Below are 17,211 nucleotides of genomic sequence, written 5' to 3'. Positions count from 1 at the left end.
CACAGGCAACTCTCCTATAAAGCATCCATTGATTGCAACAGCAATCGCAGTACTCAGCATCTTTGGGAAAAGCCAGGTAGTCAGTGTGTGTCTGCTTCATCTGTAAGGCAGGGTTAGACACCTCCCTACCTTCAGAGGCACCGGGATTCTCAATTCACCAGCAAAGAACCTTCAGACGTGTGGGTGGAAAGTACCAAACAGGGTCAGAGTGTTAGTAATGGCACTGAAAAAGAGCCACCAGTGAGTTTACATCTCAGGTGCAGTTCGCCCACTCTGATTTCTCATATCATGCTTCTACAGGACATCAGCTATGAAGACCTGAGACAACTCACTACTACCCCATGTGCAAAACTAAGTGCTGAGCTAATGTGCGTAAGAAACACGAGGCCGCTTCAATTGCATATCCTCTTTTCTTATTTTGTTCGGGATGCTTCTGTTTGCGTTCTGAAGACCCCTCCTGCCCCAGCAAGACATCTCCAAGCTACCTACTTCCCCCAGGTAAATCCATCCTAAGATCCTACTTCTAGGAAACCTGTGGGAAAGAGATGTACACCCCTCTTAAATCCCCTAACTGGTGCAAATTGAAGACAATAAACTAATAGGAGGAGAGAAACAACAGGAAGATTCAAGCTGTGCTAAGCCCAGCCCTGGACTAGCCAAGCACATTAACGCCTGCTTGTCTGTCTCAAATACGGTAAAGCCTCACACAGGATCACCTTCACATTGATACAAGTATCAAACCTGTCATTATCATTAAACAAATGATAGCCTGTCTGCAAGGGGTAGCCTTTTGCTGGAATGAAATTGCACGACATATTTGGATACAGGGCACATGCACATCCTGCTAAACCTTTCCTGCCCTGGCCACACATAACCTGTCAGCTTGATTTCAGGACAGGCATTCTCTTCCAACACAGTGTTTGAGAGCATGAAGGGGCTTGGAGAGCACCTCTCATTCCCTTCTTTGGAAGTAGGGGAGATCCAAGCCTTTGCTCCTCCCTAGCTCTCCTCCCGGAGACTGCATTGCTGCAAGGACCGACAGGTGACACGATCCTACACATCACTTCCTAGTGGAAAAGAAGTCAGTGATTCAGCATCTGTGTATTTTCCTCCTCCAGCTGCAGACCGATGCACAGCACCATGTGCTGGGCTACCGTGCACACAAGCCCTGTCGTCTCCCAAAACCATCATCCTTAGCTCCGTATGCGTATTCCAGAAGGCAATATGAACTGCAGGCACAAGATGAATTACCTGGGTCTCTAGAACAGCCCTCTTCAGAGCAGCCTACAAAAACAAACAATGCACTGTTTCCTTAAAGGCTCAACACTGCATATACCAATGGGGAGATAAACCAAACCAGACCGCAGCGGCATCACCACATTAGAGCAGGGAAAAGTTCTTGTTTCAACACTTTCAGTCCGACCTTCCCCTGGTCCCACACAATGTCCTTTCATGGCAAGACTCTGAGTAAATCTGCGAGTTCCTCAGCTCTGTTTCTGACATGCTCTGGACACGATCCCAAACCATCGAGAAGCAGATGGCCTTCTCCAGGTTGCCAGCACTGAAGGTGAAAGTTTATTACTATCTCTTTGCATTTCCCTTGATATAAACAGGAAACAAACAGCATTAGACTCGCTAAATGAAAAGCCAAACCAGATAGGCAAGGCAGAAGATGCTGCTTTTTTTCACACACACCCTTTTCCCTCTCATTCACATACAAATTACTGTTGCATCCAGGTGGGAGGAGAGGTTGAAGAGTGGAGGGGTGGGGGAAAGAAACGTTTGCCAAATAGGTTGAGGGATCAGAAGGCAGCTTTCTCATAAAGCACAGGGCTGACCCACAAACTGCCTGAAAACCTCAAACTCCACAAGAGTTTCCCTCCTCCCCATTTTCAGGGTGAGAGCAGCCACAGCAGGGAATTGGTAGGCAAGTAAGGGGTCTAACCAGGTCACTCCACCCTTCTCTTCCCGCCTGGAGCGTAACATGGGAGGGAAACAGACCTGAAATGTAGGCCATCTACAAAGACTGGGGGAGAGGCTTAAACGATGTGAGATTTATGATCTTCAAAGGGATTAGCGCCCAGCACTCCAAATAAAGTCAAAGAGAGCTCAGCAGCTCTTGCATTCGGGTTGCAGTTGGGTTTCAAACCATACTTCTTGGGCTTCAGTTTGAGAACTTGAATTGCAAGGTAACAAAAAGAAGAAAGCCACCCAAAACCGACCTCAAACCCCAAACCAAAATTAAAACCCCACCAACCTCCACCCCCTAATCAAAGAGCTCAGCACCTGATCTCACACAAAAACACTCTGAGATTTCCATGTCTCCCCTCTTCCTCTTTCTCGGCACTTGAAATTTGCTTGGTGAATTGAAGATGAATTCACCAATAGCTGAGGTTAACCCGAAACGTGAGTGTATAACCCATGTGCATCTGGGCTCCTGCTCATTTCAAGTAGCTGTAATCATAATGGCTCAAGTCTACCCATGGCCTTGCTTGCTCATGCCTGCGTCCACTCGCATGGACTGTTACAACCCGAGCCCTGGCATGGCTGGAAGAACGCTTCATGTGGGGAATCAAACCAGATGAAAGAAAAACCCCAAACAACACAAGAACACAACATTAAAATAAGCTTTCTCACAGGCTTCTGCTTTTCAAACCTCAATAGGTCCCCAGTCAAGTTTGATGCTCAGTGACACAAACAGGCACAAATGAAAGGGAGTTTGTAGAACCCTTGTGGTGGAAGGGGAGAAGAAGAGGATGCTACAAAAGGCTGTCACAAAACCCCAATCTCTTTTTGGGAGGAGGACATTTCTATGAAGCTGAGTCTGGCCCAAACCCTACTGAAGCTGTCTGCCCCATCTGCTCACTCAGTGACATGCAGAGGACTAGGACCTCTAACAATGGGTCAGATCATCAGCGGTTGTAAATCAGCACTCCTTCACCACAGTCAATAACGTTTCCTTGATTAACCTCAGCCCAGCTTCCAGTTCTAACATCTTTGTGGTGCTGCCATAGGAAAAGTTTGCAGCATGCAGCGATCTTCTACTTTCATGGCTTATTTCTGTCTTGGGGGAATTTTCTTTTATCACTACTTATAAGCAGATTGGATTCCGCTCTTGGCGTGCAGAAAGCCTGTGCTCTGGGCTCTGCAATCCCCAGAGCTGGAGACACAAGTCTTTTTGTTTTCAGCTCGGTATTCCAAAAACCTGGAAGATGGCTGAACGTGTTAAGACACCTTTGATAGGAAGTTCCGACCCACCCAAAGCCAAGAGCAGCCAAACCAAACAAACAAACAGCAGCTTGCTGACATCTGTCAGACCAGAGCCACCAAGGCAAGCTGGAAGGACAGAGAAGTCACAGTGAGAAGCTTCAGCTGCCCATCTGCTGCGAGTAGGAAGCCTTTGCATTCAAGGAGACAGGGGTTGCTTCCAGCTGTATGAAACAGGAGGATAACAACGACCACAGCAAAGACAACGGTCCCTGACATGTTTGCTTGCAATTAGGGCTCGCTTGCCCTGCAAGAAACACTTCCTTTTATCTGCTGTCCCTTTCCCCACTGTCTTACATAGAGGAATCTGTCATTGGAGGCAGGCCTGGTCTTGACCTGTGCACTCCAAGACCTCAAACCACCTCCTCTTCAGTCCTTGCTGATACTCCTGTGAGTCAGCCCTGTGCTCTTAGGCTCGCATACCACAGCGCTTTCAGCGCCAGTGTCACAAACAGTGGAAACGCATGGGGTTTTGGGGTGGGATTTGCACGTTTGCCAGTGTAACTGAGGTCCCTTGGGTTTCTAAATGACAATGGGAAAAACTAAAAAGCCAGAAAAAGCCCAAAGCAAATGGTGATTTAAAGAAACTCTATAATTAACTGAACTTCTGTGAAATAGGAAGGCCTGGAAACCAGGAGTTTAATCTGTCATCCTATCCCACAAGGGGAATTGCGAAGAATTTATGTGGTCTCTTTAATGGTAGCTTCTGACCTAACAGTTTTATCTCTTAGCAGTAGCTGCCTGAGACTCAGCAAGATGAGCAATTAAAAAACAATAAGGCAAGAAAGCAGGAGAATACCAGGGAGCGTCTTACCTGCCTGTTAAAGTCCAGCCCATTCTGTTCATTCCCTACAAGAAACAAACAGATATCTCAGGATTAATGACAGCACTGATTTAAACTTTCCCCGACTTAGAACACACATAATCAAAGACACACGGCTGGCCCAGCTCAGTTTGTTGTAAGAGCAAGGAGAGGAGGAGGAGGAGGAAGGTGGAATCAACGCGAAGGCAGCAATGGAAATACAAAGGCAGCTTTTGCAACGTTTGGAGGTATCAGCCTTTGCTGAAGTTAAACAGAAGAGCTTCTGCCCTGGAGATACCTGGCCAAGCAGTGAGGGTGGGGGAAAGCTCACTGACTGCAAGGGAGATTCCAGCAGAGGTGAGCTGGAGGACGTTACAAATACCCAGGGAAATCCATGACCATGGCACTGTACATAAAAGAAGAATCGACTGTGGGAGAAGCTAGCAAACAGGTGGCCGAGGCTGTGAACAGGGATCTTCGGGAACCCATGTGGCACCGAGTAATTACGGGATATCTAAAGGAACAGAGGGTGCCGTGGGGTTGTGCTCAAGAGGCGTCTCCTTGATTCCAAGAGAGATTGGCAGGCACAGGGGGAAAAAATCAGACAGGTTTCAGCCTGAAGGTACCGCACAGGCCCTCACTCATTCCCCTTTGATGATAAACATTCCCCCCCCCCTTCCATCACACCTGCCAAATTCATCAAGAATATCACAGAGGAAAAGTTGTATGCTCCATAGATATGAATGCTTTAAGGGATTCCACGAAGCCTCTTTAGTTGCAAAGGCAACCCCAAGAAACCCCTTCCCTTTGCAATCCATTCCCTAAGTCATTCTCTTCTAATCCAACTGAGCTGGTGGTAAACAGCCTGAAATTGCTCACATCCCACAGGCACAAGCCCCCAGGGCCTCTTCCTCCTGCTCTTTGGGTATAACGTTCCCCATAAAGCATAGCCCATGCCCTGTGATCTGATCAAGCTTCAACACATCATGTTTTTCGGGAGTTCATTTCTCGCTTGCATAAAGTTGGAAAGTGGTTAATAGAGGTTGTGAAGGCAGGGGTGCAAATCCAGCGCTCCCACTGACTTGCTTTCTTCAATGGAACAAGCCTCTGTCCTATATTAGCACACAGTTTTCCAGCTTGCACCATATACAATATTCCCAGGCAAGTCAGCGTGGTTCTTTTTGACCCTGAGGGGGAGCATGCTTGGTACAATTATTAGATGGCAAAACGTTTTAGAGTCAAACCATAACGATTTCATGGCACCCTGTTCTCTGCTATCTAGAAATAGCTCTGGAGATGTAATCTTCAACGTGTTAGCAGCGTTGACTGTGGAAGCTGAACTGCCTTTGTTGCTCTTGTGAGGCTGAGCTGTAGCTCTTCTGTTCCAAGCAGCACCACAGCACTATTTCATGGCAGAACAAGCTGTTTCCCCCCAGCTCTGAAATCTCCTCTATCTTCTCATCATCTGCAACTCAACCTAGATCCAGCTCTGCACCTTCTCCCCCAGCCTGCCTGCATTTCTGCTGTGCTAGAGCCTGCCCTCACTTCCTGGCTTCCTCCAGACCTTCTCAAAGCTTTTCCTCTTCCCAGTCTCAGGTCTTTATCTCCTTCCATGTAATTCCCTACTCTGCTACAGCCTCCAACTTGCCCCGTGCTTCCATGCCTCTCACCGTAACCATCTGCTCCCTGACCACCCTTCTCCAGCTGCTCCTGCCCGGGGAATCGGTTCATTCATTGCGTTCCAGCTCTACGCCCCAAGAGCCAACAACTGCACACAGAACGATGGGAATGCTGATAGCGTTAATAGATGATCGCAATCAGTATCCACACACCTGAGCAGGACGGTGTGAGGATCTTCAAGGCCTGCAGTTTCTACCTTTGAAACCCTCGGCGGGTTGATGCAATCTAGAGGCTGTAGCTAAAGGGAAGAAAGGCAAGAAGAAGAGAAGGAGGAAATAAAGTTCCCAGGTGCTAAAGCCGAACAGGAAGGAAAAGGTTATCTTCTGGTTTCTCGGATACAAGAGTTTTGCTCGTGTTCAAATGCAGCGCGTTGATGAGGCAAGATCCAAAGACCTTGAGGTTAATCCCTAGGTGCCAGTGCTGATGGCTCTGAGTCACTATCGTACACCCCCAAAACTTGGAACTTGAGACACACAGCTGCAACAGAGATGCATTGCTCTGCACTGCTAACACCACATCCAAGTTCTCCTGCGTATTGTTTCCTCCTCTTCCAGCCTTCCCATCTCTTACTTTTTCCTCCCATCACCAGCATGTGCAGCTGACAGGCTTCTGCCTTTCTTTTTCCCTTGTTCTCCTACAAGGCCAGACACAGCTTCCTGCAAGTCCTACCCTCTGCTCTCTTGCACATCCCACTGCAGATCACCAGGGGTGTTTGGGAGCATCTCAGCCAGGTATTCGGTGACAGTGAAGCCTATGGCAAATATGCATGGAGAATGACATTAACTCAGTCGCAGCTTGGGCGTCTAAGTCTGAGATAACTGCCCCAGGCTGTCTTGGTAGACAGCAAGAAGAAATAGGCACCTCCAGAGGCCATTCATTTGACCTATCTTAGACGCCTATCTTAAGCTGAGATGAACGGCCCTCTGGAGATGACTATTTCTCTCCATTGACTACAAAGGGACCCAGGGGCAACTAGTTCAGCCTTAGATGTCCAATAGTGAGATACTTAAAACGGGCGAGGTTATTTCTGTTCCCAGTGGTTATGTAAATAGCAGCTGGATACACAAATGTCTTCAATGTTTCAGCAGAACTGTTTGTGCACAGATTTATTTGCAAACAAATCTTGTCTTCGTCTATTTCAGTAAAAGCTTGAGTTTAAGCAAAACTGAAGGGATCCCAGCTGCAAGCCAAGGTTTGGGTGCAGTGGGGACAACAATTCTGCTCTTTCTCTTAGATCAGTAAAATTTCTTACAAATATCATCAAATTAGACTCGTTTTCTCACAGTTTCCATCCACCTCAGGACTCGCACTGAAGCAGTCATTTCTCTCCTTAAAGGAGCAGGCTCTTCAAACAATGAGGATCTGCACTTAAGATTTAATCTTTTCTAGCTCCAGGAGATAAAAAGAAAGGAAAGTGTGTAAGCGGCAGCAGATTCTCTGCTGCTGTAAACTGCCAGGACTCCACTAATGTTAATGGAGCTTCACACCAGCCAGCAACTTGCCTCTTGCTACACCAGCCAGGCACAATGGATCCAAAATATCTGCTAGGTGCAGTCCTCGCTTCCTTAAATTCCATCAAGCAGGGGAAGCCCTGGCATTTAAATGGAGAAGGATCACTCCAAACCCCTTGCACTGTGGTTCCCAGGAGCCTCCCCATCAAAGAAGCCTTCACTGCCCTCTTTACATGTGTTCTGGACGGGGGGGGGAAAAGGCAGTGATAAGCTCAGCACAGCAGGCAAGGACTCTGCTGCTCTCCTTGGTTCACCTGGCAGCTGTTTTGCATAGCACTGGCATCAGATCTGGTGCGAGTTTGCCTGGGGAGGTTTCTCTGGGGATGGGAGCACTAGAACAGTTCCGGACAGCTCCCCCCCCCACCTCACCCGCTGCCATTCCCCCCGCCTGGAATGCGGTGCTTGCTCTGAAAACCAAAGACAAGCAAGTGCTCTATCAGAACCGACACGATTCCCACTGGAAGCTGCTGAGCCAGTCCAGCGCTTGAGGATAAGAGCACCGGAACGGGAGCAAAGTAAAATCAGGATTGCAATGCGCCTTCATCTTTGCCAGGTAAACACATGCAGGAACATGCAGATGTCACCTATAGGGAGTGACAACCGCCCGTGGCTTCTCACCCCGTGACAAAAACAGGGCTGAAACCAGAAGGCTAACCTTATACCCCTTCCCACCCAACCCCACACTTAATTCACCCCACGGTTTGATCTCAGCTGCACAGAGGGACAGGGAATTAAAAGGTGATTTCAATCTTGAACAGGTGTTGGGGAATTCCCACAGGGAATCAGTTTTGTGCCGCATGCATCTGGGAGGGAAATTCGGAACAGCTGAACGGCGATGGAGGAACAGTGCCAGGCAGACACCAGGCAGGGGATGCAGCTGCCTGGGCTTAGATGTCTAACTTTTAGGTGTCTAATTCAGAGCCAATTGCTCTAGGCTCCCTTTACAGCCATGGAGAGGAAGCAGGCGCTTCCAGAGGGCAATTCGTCTTGCCCCCGAGATAGACGGCAGGGAGATGAATCACCCTCTGCAGATACCTATTTTCATCATTGACTGTACAAGGAGCCCAGGGTGAGCAGGTCAGACTTCAGCTTCAAAGTATTGAATATCTAAAATTAAGATGAATCTCACCTATCCTGAAGATTTTAGCACTCCAGCTGATAAAGCACAACACCATCAGGGACTGGCAAAGCAGGCCAGATGCAGAGTGCCTTTCAATGTACGTTTTCTAGGAGCTGAGAAATTCAGCTGTTAAACTGAGACAAGAATCAAATCTCTCGCCTCAGACAACACGGGAAGATAAAAGATCACCCATGAGTGGGTAAAGAGCAGCCACAATTATTGCCACTATAAAAAATACTTGACCCACACACTGGAGATGGAGCAAAATGCTCACCTGCACTGAGAAGAATGTATTCTATTAAGCAAAAAAAGATCCTCAGCATCAAATACACTTAGAATTTCAATTCACTTCAGAGACTCAAGCAAATCCCAAGTCATAGCCCTCATGCTACTCTTCCCAGCAGTCAGACCAGCTTCTCCTCCAGAACTAGCAGGGAAAGGAGCTCACTTTAATCACCTTCTCTCCATATTAGTGGCTGCTCCCAATTCCCTCCAGCTGCATCCAGTGGAAGCAGAAACTGCAGCTGAGCAGACACCAGTCAGCTCCCTGGATCCTGCTGGGATGCTGCTCCCAAGGCTTAAGTGCTTTTGAAAGGGAGCAGGGGAAAGTGTGAACAGGATGGGGAGTTGGAGGCAGGCGGATGGAGCTGCAGCTTTCATCTTAACCATTCTCTCTAAAGACAAAACCAGACCAAACCGGGGCATCAAGAGCATCGCCATGGGAAAGTTAAGGCTGGTTAGTGAGAAAAGTGAATCTGTGCTGACTCAGTCAGACAGCTACAGACTCCAGGGGAAGCTTTCACTGAAGACAAGTGTTTCATTTGGGTGGAAACCCCTGGGTTACAAAAACACCTTTCCTTTGTCAGCAGTGCTTCAAAGAAATCCCATCTTCTAGCCCCATTGCAGCTCCAAGTGCGACGTACCCTTCGTGTGGAGCAGGGGGGAGAAAGGAGGACAAGCAACTGTGGGAGACTGGGGCAGTTTCCAGAAGGAAACCCGAGGGCAGCAGTTGTTCCCACGGAAAACATTTCACCTGCAGGTGCTGGGAGAGGGCAAGTCTCTTCTCTTAGACCAGAGGCAAGAGGCAGATCAGACCAGCTCTTCCTTTGCCCCTCTAATTCAAGTCAAACCAGCCTTTTGTTCCCCTTTCCCCTCCCCATCGTTTTTTATCCTCTTCCATAATGGGATGTTTAAGGGGAAAAAAATAATAAAATATATAAAATATAAAATAACCCAACCTCAAACCCTAATCACCTTCATTTGAATTTCAAATACCCCCCCTCCTGGCCTCCCCCACGCCCCAACTGACTCGGAGCTGGGAATATGGAAATTTCTCCTGCTCGCCTTAAATGTGGCTGTGCTATGAAAATCATCAGCCTTATGCAAATCCTAAGCAGGCCCAATTGCCATAGCAACCAGCTGTTTCCAGCCCAACTGCTGCTGCTTTCATTTATCCGGGGCTTGTCCTGGGGCTGTGCATGGCTGCAGGGGGAAGAGACAAGAGAAATCCTGGAGGCTTTGAGGGAAGTTTCACCAGGGAGAGCAAAGGCGTAGCCAAGGACTGGGCTCAGTGTGGGGCCAGGGAAGGCCAAGTTTCCTCAAAAGGCTTAGGGCTGGCAACGTGCTCCCAGCCCCATATGAAGAGGTAACAAAAGGCAATAGAAAAGCTCAAGCTGTTGCAGCCTTTAAGCTTGCCTGCGACAAGGAGTGTCCCTGCGCACCAAGCAGCGCAGCCGGAGCGCCCACCAGCTCACCTCACACAAGCCATTGCATTGCTCAGTCTGACATCCCTCGCTTGTGCATGTTTCCTTTGGCCCGAGTTGGAAGTTGACTCGGACGTCAGAGCCACCATACCCTGTCCCAGCGTGAGCCATTGCATTTAGAGAGACCCTATCCCAACACCTGCAATTGGAATGCGATGAACAGCCTTCCCAGGGCAGAACAGGGCTCTGCTCTGCCCAGAGCTGTGCACCCATCCCTAGGAAGAGCAGCACCTGCATCACAGAGCTTACACCCAGGCAATGAGGTGGGAGAAGAGGTCAGGACGTTCACTTTGGAGCCGAGGAACAGACATAGACTTAATTAAGTTTGCGGCAGAGAGACAGACTGAGACATGGTCTCTGCTTTTCCATCTGCCCCGGTATGGATTTAATGCAAAAAGCAGGGACAAAGAAACCGGAGCACTGGGAGGAGGTTTGTTTGGAAGGAAGCTCTGGTGTCCAGTTTAAGAGCTGCCCTTGGGCTCTCTCCTCCACTGCCATGGGACCTTAGGTGTCTGGCAGCTGCAGAGGAATAAAGTATCTGATGCTGACACCCCTCTATAGGCACAAGGTAGTTGAAGTTGAGGATGCAGGGTGAGAAGAATGACATGCATAGTGTCCAAAAGGGGCACTTTGCAATACCATAGGAGCGGATGCATAGCTCCTTACCCTTTTCATTTTCCTGGCATCTAAAGGAAAGGGTCTTTCTTACTGTCAGAGAGAAGGCATCTGCTTTATTGCTTCCCAATGCACTCAGATAGGTTACCAGAGGTGTGAGGGCTATATAACCCTGCTACCATGGCCACCAGAGCCCATCTTTCTGGCTCCATGTGCCTTCCCCAGGAAACCCCACTCCTCTACCTGGCTGCTGCTCTTCGAGATCCCAGAGCTGAGCAAAGCCATGGGGTCAGCCAAGCACCACCAACCCGAGGAGTGATAGCGACTGCTCCCAAGGCAGAAATAGTGCTGTGGGGCTGCCCTATATTGCACCCACACATACACACCCCAAGTGCTGGGGTGCCCATCGCACCCCTCCCTGGGCTCCTGGCAGGCTGGCCAGTTCCCCGTGTTACAGGGTGGGGAGAGAAGATGTTCGGAGCGCCTGCAGCTATTCAGTTACCGATGGTTGTGTTTGAAGAGCTTCCCTATCGCCCTTTTGGCTTCCCCCCCATAGCCTCAACAGATGAAATCAAAGGGAAGTAGCTTTGCTTGGTGTAACCTGTTTTGATCAAGCAGATAAACGGGGAACAAGTGTCTGACACAAACAAACAGACAGACAGAGGCAAGTCCCACCTCAGCATTTTGTTGCATCAGATAGAGAGCGCTTAGATAAACCACAAGAAGGGGGAGATCTCTGCCTCTCGGCTGGAAGACCAGGGGCGACACTCTGCAGTGCCAAGCCCCCACAGTTCCCATAAAAAAAATCAACCCAGAACTTGCTGGCAGGGCTTTCATCAGTTTAAAAAGATGAAAAGAGCTCCGAGCCAAGCAGAAAACTCACGCTTGTCATTACCCCCCATGGAGTCAGCGGAACTGCCTGTGAGCCCAGCCACAGCCGAGCATTAAACTGGGTTGGCACCACACGGGACAGGGTGAAAAGGACCTTCAAACAGCAGAGATGACCCGGTGCTCCCATCGGGGCCGACCTACACAGCTCCTGGGCCATGGGGGAAGGCGGTTGAACCTACATCCCTCGCAGGAGGGGCTCATGCCTATCATGTACCTTGACAAAAAAGGCAGAGTTAACACCAAAGAAGAGTTGATTTACAGGACTGTTTAGGGTATGTGATATGCCTTAGGTTTATATATCTATTTTTTCACTCTGTTTTCTGTGAAATAGCAAAATTTCACTATAACCAGAAGACATGGAGGGGTGGGTGAAATCAAGCAAAGACGGGGGTTTGGAGAGCATCTTATTAAATAGAACAACTTTGAAGCCTTTCCTGTGGAATTGGTGTGGATGGAAAGAAAAAAAAACCCTTAACTTTCCTAACCCCCTGTGAAAGATGAACCGTTTTGCCAATTTTCTCTAAAAAAGAACAACCCCCCGCTATTATTTTAAACACTTTCAAAGTAAAACAATGCCCCAAATTACCCTTCCCCCCCCCCCTCCCCAAGCCTAGAACTGGCGGAGATATGAAAGGATGAGATTATGCTTTTGACTACTGACACTTCCCATCAGATCTTCAGGCATCAGGTTTAGATCAAGGGCTGGGTTTACAAAAGCATTTTGGCACCCAGCTCCCTTCAGTACTTTTTTAATTCTTCTTGGAGCCAGTCTGCATCTTTTAGTGATGAAAGGCCCTTGTAAATATGCACCTCGAAGGATTTCCATTCTTTATAAGCTCTGTTATTGTTAGGTTGGTAACTGCCCTCTCCTTTGGGGGTAACAAAGTCCCGGGGAAGCTGTGTGGATTGGGCCAGTGCATCAGGAAACGGGTCTTCAATTAAGGAGTCATCGGGAAAGAGATTTTCCCACATGAAGCTAGTAAACAAAGCACTGAACTAGGAGGTGTTGCAGTAAATATTCCTCTGCCGACGTGTATAAGGGCAAATAAAAACTTCCAGGGAAGTGCAGTACAAAGGGCTCTGTTGTTTATAAACAGAATGGTCGGGAAGAGGAGAGAAAAAAACCGGAGCCTGACGAAGATGCGCAGAGGCTTTAGGTAAAGCAGGAAGCCGACCCTCCGTGCGCTTGGCTGGTGGGCATTGCCAGTGGGGCTGATGTGCCAGGTTACAGCACATCGACAGCTGAGCAAGAGCTTGTGGTCCTGCCCCGAGCATCCCGTTCTCCGAGTTGCTGTGGGACAGGAGCGCTTGTGCTGGTCGCTAAAGACCCCTATAAGCAGCTCGTAACTGCCTGTAGAGTTTCTCATCATAGCCAAAGCTCTTGTGGTGATCTCCGGAGATCCCAAACGGATCAACCACTCACAGGCAAAGTAATTTAAGCAGGTTCCTTGCATCAGTCCGCAGGGAAGTGTGGCTCTTGTGCAAATGAAGGCGATTGACTTGCTCTGATTTCCCTGCTTGATTTGAAGGCTCCTGGAGCAGAGCGAATGCTGCTGCAAACGTTTTTGTTATTTTAAAACAAATTGACTTCAACTTCTCTGCTTTCTTTTCTCGGTTACCACCCGAAAGAGGTGCTACAGCTAACACTAATGGCTCTCTGGGAAGCTTAAGCTGAAAAACACGTTATCCAATCAACCAGGGTGCCAGCTTCTCACCTATTTAACACTATTGACTGCAACATCAGCAGCCAGAGTCTCCCACTGCATTGATGCCGATGCCAACCCCCAAACACCGTCTCTCGAGGAAGCTTTCCCTAATCTTAACTCGGCTTTGCTACCCATTAATTCTGCATGCCAAGACGCAGGAAAGACATCAACTTCAGGATTTGTTTTAAAGAGCTCGGGATGTTGGGGACATATTTGCTGCTAAGTGGCTCGGAAACAGCCTCCTTCAAGAGACGGTTTGGAGTCATTGAAAGCCCTGAACAAAAGCTGACCGGACCAGAGTCAGTCAGAGCTCATGGCCGTGAATAGAACCAGGTCCCATCTCTACCTTAGATTATGTCAAATAACAGCTTAATAGCTAAGAGCACAGAGGGTTTCTAGTCCTCAGTGTAAGGTGTAAATAAAGGGGCAGTTTTAGCCTCATTAAAACATTCCTGGAGCTCCCTGCCTTTATTGGGGTCTCTTTATTTATAAGTAATCTCAAATGACAGAAGAGAAACAGTAAAATCATTCCATTTTAATCTGCTGTTACACATTCCCCCCCCCCCCCCCCCCCCCCCCCCCCCCAGGTTTAGGGCTCTTCATTACTCAAAGAACATGATGATCCTTCTACATTATCTCTACCAGCTTTGGTGTTGAAGGTGTTTATTTCCAAGCCTATAATAAACCACAAGGTTTCTAATAATCTTAATTTCTTACACCAAGTGGGTGCTAAAAATACTTCTTACTGCTGCTTATTTGCCTAAAAAGGAATCTGACCATGAGCCTCTGTGAAATTATATTCCTGTAATTTCACAGATTACAGGTGGAGGCAGTCAGAAGTGATGCCAGAAAAGACAGAACTGATTTTCCTGGTGTGTATCGCACCTTGTGGCAATGCAGAAGCTGGCTGGTAACCTGGCAGAAATCAGTGCTAACACCAGCACTATCATCTTCAAAGGATCACCCTGTTCCTCAGCTTTACATATGCAAGGAAAACTGGGGTTTCCAGCCTGGGAGCAGTGAGAGTCTGAGCAGCCATCGGGTGGGAGCAATGGAGATGAGAAACCCAATCATGCTTCAAGGTGAAGAGCAATAAATTTTTGCTGGAACTACCTGGCTGGATTTGAATATTCCCCAAATCCCTCCCATTTTTCTACATACATGTGGCCAAAAAAGGCTTAGTCCCCAGGGAGCTTTGTCTACAGAAGCATTCCTGATACGAACCCTGGGTAAGACGAAGAGGTGTTTCTGCCAAACAGAGTGGACCAAGACTATTTCAATAGCATTATTCCTTTGCCAAGCCATAAGCATATTTCCATGCTAAAATCACAGAGGACATTACTGAGGCACAAACTGATTCAGTGCTGCTACAGAAGGCTCTTGCATGCTGATCAAGATACAAACGCAATCCTAGCCCAGAGCACATTCTTGATCAACTCCCAGGCTGGTTGGAAGAGCTCAATGTACCAGCAACAGGAGTCAAGCAAAGCACAGGCAGAAACTTCCAACACCCATGCCCCCCATGTCTTTGCTTTCCCCTCCCTCCTTGCTCGCTCCCCACATCCCAGACCCTCCTTACCTGGCTCCACCTGGTCAGGTTCATGCCGAGTATCTGTGGAATCTGCTGCATCACCGCTCATCTTGATCTCTGGAAAAGGAGGCACAACTGATTTTAATAACAGGTCACAGTCCCAGGCAACAGGCACATGTGGCTTCCACTAAACAGCACAAATGAATGTGTAATTATAATAAACCATCAGACTTTCAAATTTCTGATTCCTCAACATACAGTCACTAGAATATTCATCAGCTCCGAGGATGCACTTTCCCTCCTGTTGCTCTTCGTATCCCTCTCCCCCCTCCCCAATTTGCTGCTCTGCTCTCACTTCTTACATTCCTTCTTCTCCTTCTCCTCTTCTTCCACCTTCTTCTCCTGAACAAGGGATGAGGAGCCATTAAAACACTGAGAACACTCTCAACCCCACAGACCTCTCCCCTAAGCTTTATATAGACTTCCCAAGCCAGCTGGTGTGGCTCCCAGGTTAATGCTGCGCTCACACCTGTGGAGGCAGTGGATCCCTCTCAGCCTTCCCTTCTACATCCTTTCCTTGTCCCTCAAGATGGCTCAGCCAGGCCAGTGCTTGGTGCTATATGAAGCACATGCATGGAGGACCTGTCTCAGAAAGATGCTCTAGGGAGGGTAGTGAAGTCTCTCTTCTCCTCTCCTCCTTTGCAAACCCAGCTTGTTTCCCTCGGTACGTTTGATCCCTATGTGCACAATATTTACCCTGCTTTCTCCCACATACCTGTGCTCACAGCCCTCGCAAAGCACCAAGAAGCTGCCTCGCTCCAAAGCACTGTCCCCAGCCCAGGAGCAAGAAGAGTGCTCCTGCATGCTTCCCCCCATCCTTATCAGTGCCAATAGATTTGTCATTTACCCTTGAAGTGATGGCCGCCACCACACCCGGGGCCACTTTCTCCTTCGGGGACAGCTGAAAGAAAAGGTGGGAATAGTCAACTTCACACTAGCTTGCTCATCCCCTCTTTAAGAGTCAAAGTCCACACCAGGGAGAGAAGGAAGAATATCTATTCAAATTGAGAGGGACAGGACACCCCCCTCGCCTCTTCTACCCTTCCCATGGGGATTTTAACTCTTTCCCGGCTATCTGGGGAATAAAACCCCCAAAAGATAACATTTTGGTCTGAAGAGCTAACTGATTTGCATGTGCTTCCTGCAGCCAGTCCCTGCCACAGAGCTCACCCCATTTGCATCGGGTAATAACAACACTGTGGAAGCAGGACCGGTGTTTGCTGTGGTTTTGCCGGGGTAGAAAAGGCAGGTGGAAGCCTTCTTAAAGGCATCATGCAAACCTCTTCCTCTTTCCTAGATATGCTTGTCTGATTTCCTAGCAGCCAAAAGGGTGGGGAGAATCCTATAGGTTTTTATACCTATTTCCCTCTATTACTCACACAAAAGCAGGCAGGCCTTTCGGTTTTGTTTGCTCAGGTTTTCCTTTCCCCTAATCAAACTTCCCAGTGTGCCAATAGCTCCTTTTCGGCCAAAATGGAAAAAGTTTTGCTTTGGTTGAAGTTTGAAACTTTTTATTCGGCAAATGAAGAAAGGAAAAGACAAGATCTTATACCAGGGACCAAATGCAGAAACACTCACGTACTGAACAAGCTTCTTTTCCTGCATTGAGGAACAAGGTGGAAAAGGAGAGAGAAGCGACTTGTGGGATTTTCCTCCTCCTCCCCCCCCTTCAAATAAACCCTCTGCAATTAAGACATGAAAATTTAGTGGGGCTTCTAAGCATTTCTACTGCAGGAAGAGTAATTATCATCAGCTATAAACATCTTCTGGTCTTGTCATACTGCCAAGGGACCCTAACTTAGGCAATCTACAAAGCGCAAAGTTATACTTGGTGCCAAAGAGTATCTTAAAAGAGAAAGCTTGATTCTCATAAAATAGAGGAAGAGAAATCTTAAGTCAGGCAGAAGTTCAGTGCCTGCTTTAGTGAGAAAGAACCAAACCAAGATATGCTCTGATTCTCCCATACGTAGAGCAGAAGTTTATTTTCACACAAATTCCTCCTAGGTACACAAGTTATTGCAGTTTAAATACCATGGGGAAGACAAATAACGACAGCAAGCAAAAGAAAACCCTTTTGATCAGAGCCTGATCTCAGTGGTGTGGGGCTGGCCACCTTTTGTACGCCTATGGACAGCAGTGAAGGCATCACCTTCCAAGGGATCCTTAAGAACAAGAAGCAGGCATACAGAAGAACCACTTTCCAATACAAGTGTAGCCAATATACGGGCAACACCTTATTTATTGACACCCAGTATATATATCTCA

At 48.0% G+C, this 17,211-nt stretch overlaps 1 protein-coding gene across 2 annotated transcripts in view; it reads right to left on the bottom strand.

Annotated features, from left to right (window-relative positions):
• Positions 1 to 17,211, bottom strand: part of POU2F3 (POU class 2 homeobox 3) — a 40,590-nt gene that overhangs the window by 20,578 nt on the left and 2,801 nt on the right. The window contains exons 2-4 of one of the 2 annotated variants that reach the window (XM_057432888.1): positions 15,794 to 15,847; positions 14,935 to 15,003; positions 4,082 to 4,116 (exon numbers count right to left, since the gene is read on the bottom strand). In XM_057432888.1, the coding sequence (XP_057288871.1) occupies positions 4,082 to 4,116; positions 14,935 to 15,003; positions 15,794 to 15,847 (158 nt within the window). Of the gene's footprint in view, positions 1 to 4,081; positions 4,117 to 14,934; positions 15,004 to 15,793; positions 15,880 to 17,211 lie in introns of those variants that run through there. The other variant, XM_057432882.1, reaches the window with a different exon arrangement.

Source organism: Pezoporus wallicus, unplaced genomic scaffold (assembly GCF_028554395.1).
Source record: "Pezoporus wallicus isolate ANWC-B61680 ecotype Strahan unplaced genomic scaffold, APGP_CSIRO_Pwel_v1 contig_11829, whole genome shotgun sequence".
In the NCBI taxonomy this organism is placed as follows: domain Eukaryota; kingdom Metazoa; phylum Chordata; class Aves; order Psittaciformes; family Psittacidae; genus Pezoporus; species Pezoporus wallicus.
This window is presented reverse-complemented; position numbering and strand designations above follow the sequence as displayed.